General features: G+C 40.9%; 2 protein-coding genes across 2 annotated transcripts; both read right to left on the bottom strand.

The window, feature by feature from the left end:
- Positions 1-5364: 5364 nt before the first annotated feature.
- On the bottom strand, positions 5365-6339 carry LOC127495548 (olfactory receptor 2A14-like). Its single transcript, XM_051862472.1, has one exon. It carries the CDS (start codon positions 6337-6339, stop codon positions 5365-5367), a length of 975 nt encoding a protein of 324 aa, XP_051718432.1.
- A 3845-nt stretch (positions 6340-10184) lies between these two features.
- Positions 10185-12290, bottom strand: LOC127495051 (olfactory receptor 52K1-like). The gene has a single exon (XM_051861461.1). It carries the CDS (start codon positions 12288-12290, stop codon positions 11340-11342), a length of 951 nt encoding a protein of 316 aa, XP_051717421.1. The 3' UTR covers positions 10185-11339.
- Between the last annotated feature and the right edge of the window lie 474 nt (positions 12291-12764).

The following is a 12764-nucleotide window of genomic DNA, read 5'->3' on the forward strand; positions in this document are numbered from 1 at the left end:
GAACTTCACAGAAACCTCTTCTAGTGGTTCAAAGGGAGCCTCAGCTAGCCCTTCCAGTACCATGACCAAGTCCCAGGTCGGAGTTCTTGTATGAACAGTAGGCCTCAGCCTCAAAGTACCACGAAGGAAGCGTATAACAAGGGGGTCTCGACCCACCGAGGAATCCCCCAGAGGAGCATGATAGGCAGATATGGCCGCAACATAAACCTTCAGAGTCGAAGGGGATAAGCCATCCGAGAACTTGTCTTGGAGAAATTGTAGCACTAGGCTAATAAAAGAATGGACAGGGTCTACATGATGTTGTCTACACCAAGTAGAGAATAGTTTCCATTTATAGGCATACAGCTTCCTCGTGGAGGGAGCTCTGGAGTGGAGTATGGTCTCCACAACCTCGGTTGGGAGACCAGAATCTATGAGCCTAGTCCCCTCAGAGGCCAGGCCCACAGTCTCCATAGTTCTGGGTGAGGATGAAGTATCATGCTGCCCGCTTAAGACAGAAGGTCCTGCCTGAGAGGAATCTCCATCGGAGAGCCGTCCAAGAGAGACACTAGGTCTGAAAACCAAATTCGGGTTGGCCAGAACGGGGCTACCAATGTTAGACATACCCCGTACTGGCGCACCCTCTCCTGAACTCCCGGGAGCAGAGCGAACGGGGGAAATGCGTACAGACGCAGCCTCGGCCACGTCTGTACCATGGCATCCAGGCCCAATGGTGCTGGATGTGACAGAGAGAACCACAGTGGACACTGGGTTGATTCTTCTGAAGCAAACAGGTCGACTTCCGCTCGACCGAAGTTCTTCCAAATGAGCTCCACCACCTCGGGGTGGAGTCTCCATTCCCCGGGCCTCGGCCCCTGCCTCGACAGGGCGTCTGCTCCTGCATTTTGATGCCCTGGGATGTAGGCTGCTCTCAGTGAGAGGAGCTTCCCACGGGTCCACAGGAGGATCCGACGGGCTAGTTTTGCACAATTGGCGAGACCTCAGACCCCCCTCATGGTTGATATATACGACCACTAACACGCTGTCTGTGCGGACCAACACATGGTGGCCTCTCAGGTCTGGGAGAAAGTATTTTAATGCTCGAAATACTGCCATCATTTCCAGCTGACTTATGTGCCAGGAAAGTTGATGGTCCTCCCAGAGACCCTGAGCTGAGCGACCACTCATGATCGCCCCCCAGCCCGTGAGGGAGGCATCCGTCGTTGGCATTACGCGACGACAAGGAGCCCCCAACACAGGTCCTTGGGACAGGAACCAAGGCTTTTTCCACATGACCAACGCATGAAGGCATTGCCGCGTGACCTTGATCATGCGAAAAGGATTTCCCCTCGGAGAAGACCCCTTGGTCCTGAGCCACCACTGTAAGGGTCTCATGTGCAGCAGGCCAAAAGGTATCACATTGGACACAGCTGCCATGAGACCCAACAGTCTCTGAAACTGTTTCACAGTGAGTGACTGGCCTAGTTTCACCCCATTCACGGCATCGAGGATGAACTCACACGAGCAGGAGACAGACGTGCCTGCATCGTGGTGGAGTACCAAACTACCCCTAAATAGTTGGTAATTTGAGCCGGAACAAGCACACTTTTCTTGGCATTGAGCCTCAGCCCTAGCCTCTTCATGTGGGACAGAACAACATCTCGATGTTGAGCTGCCAGATGTTCGGTTTGAGCTATAATCAATTAGTCATTGATATAGTTCAGTACGCGAATACCCTGGAGTCTTAATGGAGCCAGAACTGCATCCACACACTTTGTGAACGTGCGAGGTGATAGTGCTAGGCCGAAGGGAAGAACCCTGTATTGGTAAGCTTCGCCCCCGAAACCAAACCTGAGGAACTTCCTGTGTTGAGGATGGATGGATACATGAAAGTAAGCGTCTTTCAGGTCTATTGCCACAAACCAGTTCTCAGACCTGATCTGTAGGATAATCTGTTTGAGTGTGAGCATCTTGAACTTGAGCTTTTGCACAGATCGATTTAACACGTGTAAATCTATGATGGGACTCAACCCTCCATCCTTCTTTGGAACAATAAAGTATCGGCTGTAAAACCCTGACAACTTGCTGGGAGGAGAAATCCTTTCTATAGCTCCTTTTTGCAAGAGCCTAACCTCCTGTTCCATTATCAGGGACTGCTCGGGGGCCACCACTGTGGGAAGGACCCCATTGAACTGGGGCGGGCGAGACCCAAACTGAATTTTATAACCCTTTTTTATTGTGAGTAGCACCCATTTAGAGATATTTGGGAGAAGTTTCCATTCTGCCAGAAAATTTACTAAGGGAACCAGTCTCTCGAGACTGGCCTCTGGTGTTTTTTGAGCACTTGACTTAGCGCCCTGAAGCGGCGAACTGGCAGGGTTAGCAGAATGGCCCCCTGAGGGCGCCGAAGAGGTGCGGGTACCGAGTACTTTAATACCCGACCCCCTCCAGAGGGGGCTGCCCTCACAGGTCCTGGGCCATTGGCATCAGGACGTCTTCGAAGCCTTCTTGGCGATAATGACTGTCCGCAGATCCGCCCTACCCCTCGAAGGCTTCGGTTGTGTTGACTGCCCCGGACCACAAGCTCTCTGCGGGGGAGCACGGGTGGCAACACTAACTTTTTGTTGAGTTCTGTGCGCTGAGGAGCTTGTTGACGGGGATGAGAGCGGCGGGGAAGGAAGCTTTGAAATGCCGCTGATTGCTCTCTTGTCTCCTGGAACCTCTCGACGACCAATGTAACTGAGTCGCCGAAGAGGCCCGCAGGAGACAGCGGCGCATCCATAAGGATGTTCTTATTTCTCTCCTTAATGTCTGAGAGGTTGAGCCATAAATGCCTCTCCGTGGCCACCAGGGCTGCCATAGAACGGCCTATTGACTTGGCCGTCTCCTTGGTGGCACATAGAGCTAGATCGGTCGCTTTTCTAAGCTCCTGAATGGTCTCAAACATTGCTTTCCCGCCATTGTCAATTTCCCCCAGCAGGACGGCTTGGTAGGCTTGTAAGATGGACATTGTGTGAAGACAAGCCGCCGCCCGACCTGCCGCCGTATAAGCTTTGCCCACCAGTTTTGATGTTGTCTTTAATGGTCTGGTGGACAGCGTCGGGGATTTTAGGGACGATGCAGACTCGGGCGAGAGATAGCTCGCAAGCGTCTCTTCTACCCGAGGCATTGCCCCATAACCATGGTGTTGCTGTATGTTGACGTTTGGGGGCTAAATACATGATATTGGACTGGTCTCTGCCACGACCTCGACACCTCGGTATGGAGGTCGGGAACGGCAGTCCCCGACGCTGAGGCAGTGACCGAGCGGGGAGGAAGCGTTCATCTAGCTTGCTTTTGGTTCTTACTTCGCTCCTCTCCATGGGCCATTTAATTTTTAATTTATCTACGGTCCTGGTCAAAACCTCTAACAGCTCTTTATATGCTGGAGATGAGGATGGCGAGTCCTCTTCTCCAGCCTCGACGCTCATCACATCCACCTCCTCAGAGCTGGATAGATGAAGCGCCGGTGTCTCTCTCCGGGGGGAAGAAACCGCAGCGTGTGCTTCCGCCACCAGAGGAGAGACACTGGGTCACTGGGTGAAGGCAGAGATAAGGCTGGGCCCATCTCTAACCCTTATGTCAAATCCATTTGTGAACCCCACGAATGGAGCCTCCGCTTTGCCTCAGCAGAAGCGGGACCTGATCCGTGGGGAACACTGGCTGCGGCACCCTCGTTTTCTTTATCAAAGAGTGCCCAGCGTGATCTCAGTGTCCTAAGAGTGAGCTTTTCAAAAAAAAAAAATAAATAAATAAATGAATAAATAAATAAATATATATATATATATATATATATATATATATAATATACACATACTGTGTGGTGTGGGATCTATATGTAAGTCACGAAGAGATTGTGACTTATATATAGATAAGACAAACAACACCAAATAAGACACACAAGATAACACTGAGCGCTTGTGAAGACACAGAAGCTAGTGTTCTTTGTTCTGGGTATGCTTTATAGTTTCCTGGTCCGTGACGTCACCCGCTTCTGACGTCTCGTCACGTTATTGGTTAGATTTCACAAGTGCTTCACGACGCAATCACGCAGAGGCGTTCCCATTGCGTTCAACGCAGCGTCGACAGTTCCCATGAAAGGGAACGCTGTACTTATTCAAAGAACAATTTTTTTTATTTACCCTTGCGCTGTAAACAAGCAGACATAGTCTCCAAAATGCGTGCCCGACTTCATTCACGATTGAGGCGGGTGGAGCTACTGTATGAAGTTTTACAATTTGACGATCCACTCTAGTTACAAGGTTTAGTCTCAAGCTCTTAGTATAAAGTTCAATTCCAGCTCTGGTATAAAGCAGGCTATCAGCAAGCAAGGAATAAATAAGTAAATAAATAAAAATAAAATAAAAATAAATAAAAATACTGATTCTACTCAGAGTAAACCAATTCATTTTTTTTTTTTTTTTTTTTTTTTTAAGCCGTATAACTCGTTTTATTGAAAGTTGAAGTGTCTCATTCTCAGAATTTGTGCTGTGCATTTCACCCATCCAAGCGAACCACCGTGAACACACACCCGGAGCAGTGGGCAGCCATTTTTGCTGCAGTGCTTGGGGAGTAACCCAATTCGTCGGTTCACTTCTGACGTACGTCTCTGTTACCTCCTTCAGGGAACGAGGGTTACATATGAAACCGAGACGTTTTCATTAAACCTACTGAACCTATTAGAGTAAATGCATACATGCATGTCAGATGACAAAAGAATATTTTGTATTAACAGAATCAGTAGGCCTACACTTTATTTTTATGCATATAACAAGGCAGAATTAGAAATCCCATTGGTTCTTAATATTGGTTATTTCATTTCAATTTCCACATTTTCACACTCATCTATGAGTAAAATTACTTTCTCTTTTATTAAATTGTGTTTATTAAATGAACTATTAAAATGTAAGATAATATTTCTGTACTATTTTTGTACATTTTGTACTATTATAATAAGATAAATTCACCTTTGGAATAAATATAAATAATAACTAAATCATACAATTTTAAATGGTTTGGAGTGTCTTAATGATAACAGGTGAACACAGATATAAAAAATTATTACAGTCCATTAAATGAACATTTGCCAAACCTTACATGCAAAAAAGAAACTATTTGTTTTGATACTCATTTAGAGGGCAATAAAATATACTTATTAAATAAATTAGTTTATACATCAGGAAAATTAAAATTACATTTTGCAGATTTTATTAAATAAAATATGATATATCACTGATTCTGATTGAAGAGGTTAGCACAGCCAAAATAACAGTGATATAAGTACATAAACAAGGCAAGTGTAAACAATGCACTCTACTGTATATATATATATATATATCACTCCATTTATATCTGCATACTCACTTTCCTATCTCTAATACCATTTTGTTTCTTTTGAAATTGTCTTCTTAAAACCGTTTTTACCTCTTCTGTTCTTAAACAATAAATGAGGGGGTTGATCATGGGTGGTAACAGAGTGTACATCATATCAATGACTAATCGCAAATCAGTACTGAATTTTATACCAATGTTGCCAAACAAATAAATAAAACACCTGGGTAGAAAATAGAGAGCAATTATGATGAGCTGAGGACTGCAGGTGGAGAAAGTCTTCATCCTTCCTCCAGTGCTTGAAATTCGCATAACTGCTACAAAGATAGAGAAGTATGAGAAAACAATAATAGCAAAGGACCCCACCAGTACTACAAGGGCATAAATGAGAGCTGGAACACCATACAGTGCTCTGTCTGTGCATGCCAGTGTTGTAATGGAAACATGATCACAGTAACAGTGAATAATTGTGTTTTCTGCACAATAAGGGAGAGGGTAAGCTCGAATGACTAACATTAAGGGTCCTACTAAACTCAAAACCCAAGAGCCAAGGATCAAAATGAGTACATTTCTGTTTGTCATGATACTATGATATTGAAGTGGGTAACATATTGCTGCATAGCGATCTATAGCCATTACTGCCAGAGCATATGAACAGACATTGGTGAAATAATACACAAAGAACATCTGAACAAAGCATCCCAAGAACGAAACGGTTCCATCTTGAAACCAATACCTGCTAATGATCTTTGGTAATATTGAGGTGCTTAATAGTACATCACACACAACAAGATTTATAATGCAATAATAAACAGGTTTCTGAAAGCTCTTTGTCATTACAAACAAAGTAAAAAATACAGCATTTCCTACCAATGTACACACATAAACAAAAAACAGAAGTGCTGATACAAGGCCATAGTAATGAGGCTGAAGTCCAGGAAAGCCGAATATGATGAAATCCCTTACAAAGCTGATGTTTCCCACTGACATGATGAATATCAGCCCAAACTTTTCATCTTCTGTAAGAGGAAAATTTAGTATTTAATATTAGTTATTCGTTTTGATTTTATAATGTGATTGTGGTAACACTTTACAATACGGCTCAATAGTTAACATTAATTAACTACATCAGTTAACATGAACGTATAATGAGCTGCACTTCTACAGCATTTATTAATCTTTGTTAATGTTAATTTCAACATTTACTAATACATTATTAAAATCAAGAGTTGTATTTGTTAACATTAGTTAACTGTGAACCAACATGAACAAACAATGAACTGATGTATTTTCATTAACTAACATTAACAAAGATTAACAAATACAGTAACAAATGTATTGCTCATGGTTAGTTCATGTTAGTTAATACATTAACTAATGTTAACAAATGACCCTTATCTTAAAGTGTTACTGTAATACACAATAATAGCAATAGCTGGATAGTTGAACAAAGTAAAGTAAAGAATGAAGAAAATCAAACCTGCCACATTTGTTTCACAGGCTACAGTTAAAGTGCATTCTGCTCCTTACACTGAGATGTGCTACGATGTGCTGGTTTGTTTATATCTGATGTGCTAATTATAAAGACCATGGCCTGAAAACAAATTACGCAGTTGCTCCAGGGACAGTGACAAAATGCTTCTGAGCCACTAAAACATAATTCTTATGCATTGGTACTTGGAAAGTGTTAATTTTTTCAACTTATGCCACAAGCAACACCAGTGACGTGACATAACGGAACCCACAATTCAGTTCGGCAACACATGACGTCACCCACTTAAAGAGAATGCGAAGCATTAATGCTGACATGAATCAGCCGTAAGTGCATAGCATCAAGTTTTTATCAACTTACAAGTTACAAAGGTTATTGTAGCTATGTAGGCACTCAGTTTTTACTGTCATTTAATATATTTGGCAAAAAGCTTGTGTTATAAAACATGAAGTGTTACAGACAGGCTTTATTGGCTATGATTAGATGACAAATACCAGACTAAGACACTCTTCTCCATCCCTCAAATACATAAAACATTAGCCTTTAAAGAATAAAGAAAACACTGTACTTATTTGCACTGAGATACCTTTGTGATACTTTGGGCCCTATTTTAACGATCTAAGCGCATAGTCTAAAGTGCACAGCGCAAGTGCACTTAGGGCATGTCCAAATACACTTTTGCTAGTTTAAGGATAGGAAAAATGGTCTGCACGCTTGGTGCATGGTCTAAAAGGATTGTCCATATTCTCTTAATAAGTAATGGGTGTGTTTTGGGCGTAACGTGCAATAAACCAATCAGTCTCATCTCCCATTCCCTTTAAAAGCCAGTTGCACTCGCGCCATGGCGGATTTGCTATTTACATGGCAGAATTTGCAAGTGGAAAAATGCTTCTCTAGTGAGGAAACGGACCTGCTTGTGCACGAGGTTAAAGCGTGTGAACAGACCTTCTACGGGACAAGCCGGATTCCACCATCATTCCAAATCATTTTTATCTTTATGCACATAATAATCTTTTACATTGTAATCCTTTTATTTTTAATATTTGACATGTTTGTGTGCTGCTGCGTGTCCCTGTGTGTGTAATAAGTAGAGTGTAGAGACATGCGCGGGACGGATTTTTCAGTCCCGCGCCCGCCCGCTCCCGCAGGATTCTGTCCAGCTCCCGCCCGCAAAATCCCGCATAAAAGTATCTTATATAGATTTTTGTCCGTACATCCATGAAATATTAAGTTATGTGTCGCCCACACAACATCCCAACAGAAACGCTTCAGATAAAATATTTGTTATTAAAGCATCAACATTCACAAACCACAGTTAGTTTTAACCAAATAGCAAGCTGCTGCATACATTGGTATGTCAGAATGCGTGCAAAGAGCGCTCCCTTTATGACTAAAAAACTGACATCTTAGTTAATCGCGATCTCACAAAGCTCTGTTATAACACAATGAATATATGAACAATGAATATTTCATAATGTTTACACTTCGTGTGTTATAATAATAGGATTCGTGAGCGTGCAGATTTCAGCACTGCATAAAAACATTTATTAGTGTTTAGATATTTCTATTTTGTGGGAGTCCCGCTAATCATTTGATTCTCTTGCAACCCGCACATGAGTAGTGTCTCACTATTTCCATTGCCTCAAAATAGCAATGCACCAACAATGCACCTGAACACACCTCGTTTTCAGACCAGCACACCCATGGGCGCACAAATGGGTGCAAATGCATTTGCTGTTTAATCAACGTGGCACAGGATGTGAAAACGATAACTGCGTCAGGCTGAAACTAGCAAAAAACACTTGGGTCATGCCTGGTGCTGCATTGCGCCGGGTGTATGATAGGGCCCCTTTTCTCACATGGCTTAAGGTTCGCTCTTTTCCAGGCCATGCAGGTTTTTTTTTTTTTTTTTTTTTAAACCAGCATCTTTTTTGCAAGTGTTTATCACAGTAATGCATTCAACAATATAGCCTATACAACAAACATCTTCATTTCCTTTTAAAAACACATTCAGAATATTATTATATTCTAACCACTTAGAATATTTCCTGAATATTTCTGGTGTTGCATGAACGCAGTTGGCTAGCGTTTGCGCTAGGATATTTGCTTAAGGTGATCTGATTGGCTGACACCTGCATTTGTGCTTGAGTAGGTGTTCATTTTTCAACTTATGCCACAAGCAATGCCAGTGACGCTGTAACGAATCGGGACATGAGGTGAGATCCATGTGCAAGCTTTTATTAAACAGCATTCGTAGTCAGACAGGCAATGGTAGAACAATAGCAGACAGGTATGGCAGAGAGCAGGCAGAATCGTAGTCGGAGAACAGGCAATAGGTCAGGACGGGCAGATAACAATCACAGGTCCAAGACAAAGCAGATAATCCAAAGGGCAGGCAGCAGAGAATCGTACACGGGATATAGACAGGATCAGCAACAGGCAGACAAACAAGATAACTCACGCTCAGAATTGTAACCAGAATATACAAGACCTCGCCAAGTATGTGAGGATGTGAATGGCTTAAATAGTCCAGATAATGTGCTACAGCTGGGTGTGGTGATTACTGATTGGTGGAGTAAGTGCAGGTGATTGGCAGAGAGGATGCTGGGAAATGTAGTCCGGGAATGACTAGGAATGTGACAGATGCAACATAATGGAACCCACAATTCAGTTCGGCAATGCATGACGTCACCCACTCAGAGTGAATGAGAAGTATTAACACTGACGTGAATCAGTCGTAAGTGCATAGCATAGAGTTTTTATCAACTTACAGGTTATAAAGGTTATTGTAGCTATGTGGGTGCTCAGTTTTTATTGTCATTTAATATATTTGGCAAAAAGCTTGTGTTATAAAAGACAAACTGTTAAGGTTAAATGGCAAATACCAGACTAAGACACTCTTCTCCATTCCTCAAATACGTAAAACATTAGCCTTTACACACATCGTGTTTTGAATAAAGAAAATGCTGTACTTATTCAAAAAACATTTTTTTTTTTTTATTTACCCTTGCACTGTAAACAAGCAGACACAGTCTCCAAAATGCATGCAGGACTTCATTCACGATTGAGGCGGGTGGAGCTACTGTATGAAGTTTTGCCGACAATTTGAGGATCCACTCTAGTTACAAGGTTTCGTCTCAAGCTCTTAGTATAAAGTTCAATTCAAGCTCTGGTATAAAGCAGGCTATCAGCAAGCAAGGAATAAATAAATAAATAAATAAATAAATAATAAAATAAAAATAAATAAAAATACTGAATCTAGTCGGAGTGAACCAATTATTATTATTATTATTATTTTTTTAAGCCGTATAACTCTTTTTATTGAAAGTTGAAGTGTCTCATTTTCGGAATTTGTGCGCTGTGCATTTCACCCATCCAAGTGAACCACCGTGAACACAGTCCCGGAGCAGTGGGCAGCCATTTTTGCTGCAGTGCTTGGGGAGTGACTGGGGATTAGGTGCCTTGCTCAAGAGCACCTCAGTTGTATGTAATGTTTATTCACTCATGGTTATTCATGAGTGAATAAACATGTAATGGTTATTCAGTATCTCAAATAAGTAACCTGATTACATTGTAATTACCCCCAACACTGGCTACAGCTACTACAATAACAGGATGCATACAGTTCACATTATATCAAAATTATCTTTTTTTTTTTTTTTTTAATTAGAAAGTGTCAAGAAGTTTGAGACCTCTGAGGCAGGACCACATATTTTATACATTTAGTAGCTATTTTTACTGGTTTACCATTAAAAATTCATGGTAAACACGAAAGCAAGATTGAAACCAAACTATTTATTTTTTTTACTGTAAGCATTTGTGGTTGTGAATACAGTATTACACAGTACGAAAGAAAAGAAATACATCAACCATGTATAGTTGGACAGAAACAATGGTTGTGTTTGAAAAAGGAAATTAAGATACTTCCTGTTAGAATTTTGGGTCTTACATAGAGAATTGTGAGTTGTGTTTTGCAAAAAGTGTTTCATGAAACTGAAAACCGAAGTCGAAGGCCGAGAATTAGTGAATGGCTTTGCAGATTTGGTGTGTGGTTTTTGTGTGTAAGCAGTTCAGTCATGACAACTCTCGGAGTGGATTAAATTCAACCAGCATTTATTGGCATGGGCAATGAAATATACATGGCTTGATTTTGGCGTACAAGATCTGCTACGCTGCTGCTGCTGAGCAAATACAATAATTTGTTTAGCTTAGTCAAATATAACAAACACAGAAAAAACTGCTGCTGCAAGAATGGTAGCAGCAGCAGATCTCTACAGGTGGCGCTGGGGAGGAGGAGGGATAACAGAGCTTTCACATGGCGCAGCTTGTCGATCGCAGGCTAGGGTACGATATATATGGTTGTGTGTATTTGGAAATACTTCTGATTGGCTGGTGCCAATCAGCATTCGGTTAGAGTTTCTTTCCTGAACTCTTTATTTAAAAAAAAAAAAAAAATTTGTAAAGCAATTTTAAATAAATAAATAAATAAATTCTCCATTCATATCAGCATACTCACTTTCCTATCTCTAATTTTTTTCTTTAATGCATCTTTGATCTCTTTGGTTCTGAAGCAGTATATCATCGGATTGACAACAGGTGGGAGCAGACTGTACCACATAGTTAACATAACCCGGATGCCAGGTGAGATCGCAATTGTCACATCATGCACATAAACAACACATCTGGGCACATAGTACAGACAAATGATAAGAAGCTGAGGAGTGCAAGTTGAGAATGTTTTATATCGGGCCTGAATGTCTGAGATTTTGAAAACAGATGTGATGATGGCAATGAAAGAAAATATAATAAATATTAATGGGCCCAAAAGAACAAACATAGCACATGAAAATGAAAAAAAATGTTTTTGCCTTACATCTCCACAAGACAGTTTAATTATTGAATTTTGGTCACAGTAATTTTGATTTATTACATTAGAATTGCAGTAGGGCTCATCGAAGGCATGAAAAACAATGACTGACATCCATGATATACAGATTGCCCAAAATGCAGCACATGCCATAAAAGTTGTTTTGTTTGTAATAAGGACACAGTATCTCAGTGGGTTACACACTGCAACAAACCGATCAATGGCCATTAATAACATTAGGAAAGAGTTAATACTCCCTAAGTAGTGAACAAAAAACATCTGCACAAAGCAACTATAAAATGATATGTCACTGCTATTGAATAGGTATTTTGCAATGGCTTTAGGCAGTGTTACAGTTCCAAAAGCAAAATCACACACAGCAAGATTACAGAAGATTAAATAGGTGGGTTTCTGAAGGCTTCTCTCATAAGCAATGAATGCAATAATAAAGATATTTCCTCCTGCCAGTGTCAAGTAGACAAAAAACAAAAGGGTTCCTACAGCTCCATAATACTGAGGATGGAGTCCTGGAAATCCCAGCAGGTAGAATTCAGTAAAGACAGTGACATTGGTAAAGGTCATGACTCTATACGGCTTCACAATTACCTCATTCAACAAGAATGTAACAATTTTACAATAACAAATTTACAATTTTTTTAACAATAAAAACTATTTTTACATTGACAATTACACAAGCATTTGACTGTCAAGGCAAAATCAAACAACATACAAACATTTTGTATAATTACTATCTTTATAAAGTACAGATTATATTGATAAGCTATAATTCACATATATACCTCCATGGAAACTATTTAGATATGAATAGCATAATCTATTAAATTTGCATTATTTTGAGTTTGATGGGATCTGACCACCAAACTGGAGAATATTCACTGAATCACCAATTATATTAATGCACAAAACAAGAATCTGCCATGTATGCCATTGGTATAACATATATATAAAAAAAAAATTTCTCTCTGTGCATCCATCTGACAATGACAAAGACACCGTTTATCATCACTCTTTAAACTAATGACACCTCCCACATGG

Source organism: Ctenopharyngodon idella, chromosome 15, assembly GCF_019924925.1.
Source record: "Ctenopharyngodon idella isolate HZGC_01 chromosome 15, HZGC01, whole genome shotgun sequence".
In the NCBI taxonomy this organism is placed as follows: Eukaryota; Metazoa; Chordata; class Actinopteri; order Cypriniformes; family Xenocyprididae; genus Ctenopharyngodon; species Ctenopharyngodon idella.

Excerpts from the sequence above, each read along its gene's own strand:
- LOC127495548 (XM_051862472.1), bottom strand. The coding sequence starts at position 6,339 with ATGTCAGTGGGAAACATCAGCTTTGTAAGGGATTTCATCATATTCGGC.
- LOC127495051 (XM_051861461.1), bottom strand. The coding sequence starts at position 12,290 with ATGACCTTTACCAATGTCACTGTCTTTACTGAATTCTACCTGCTGGGA.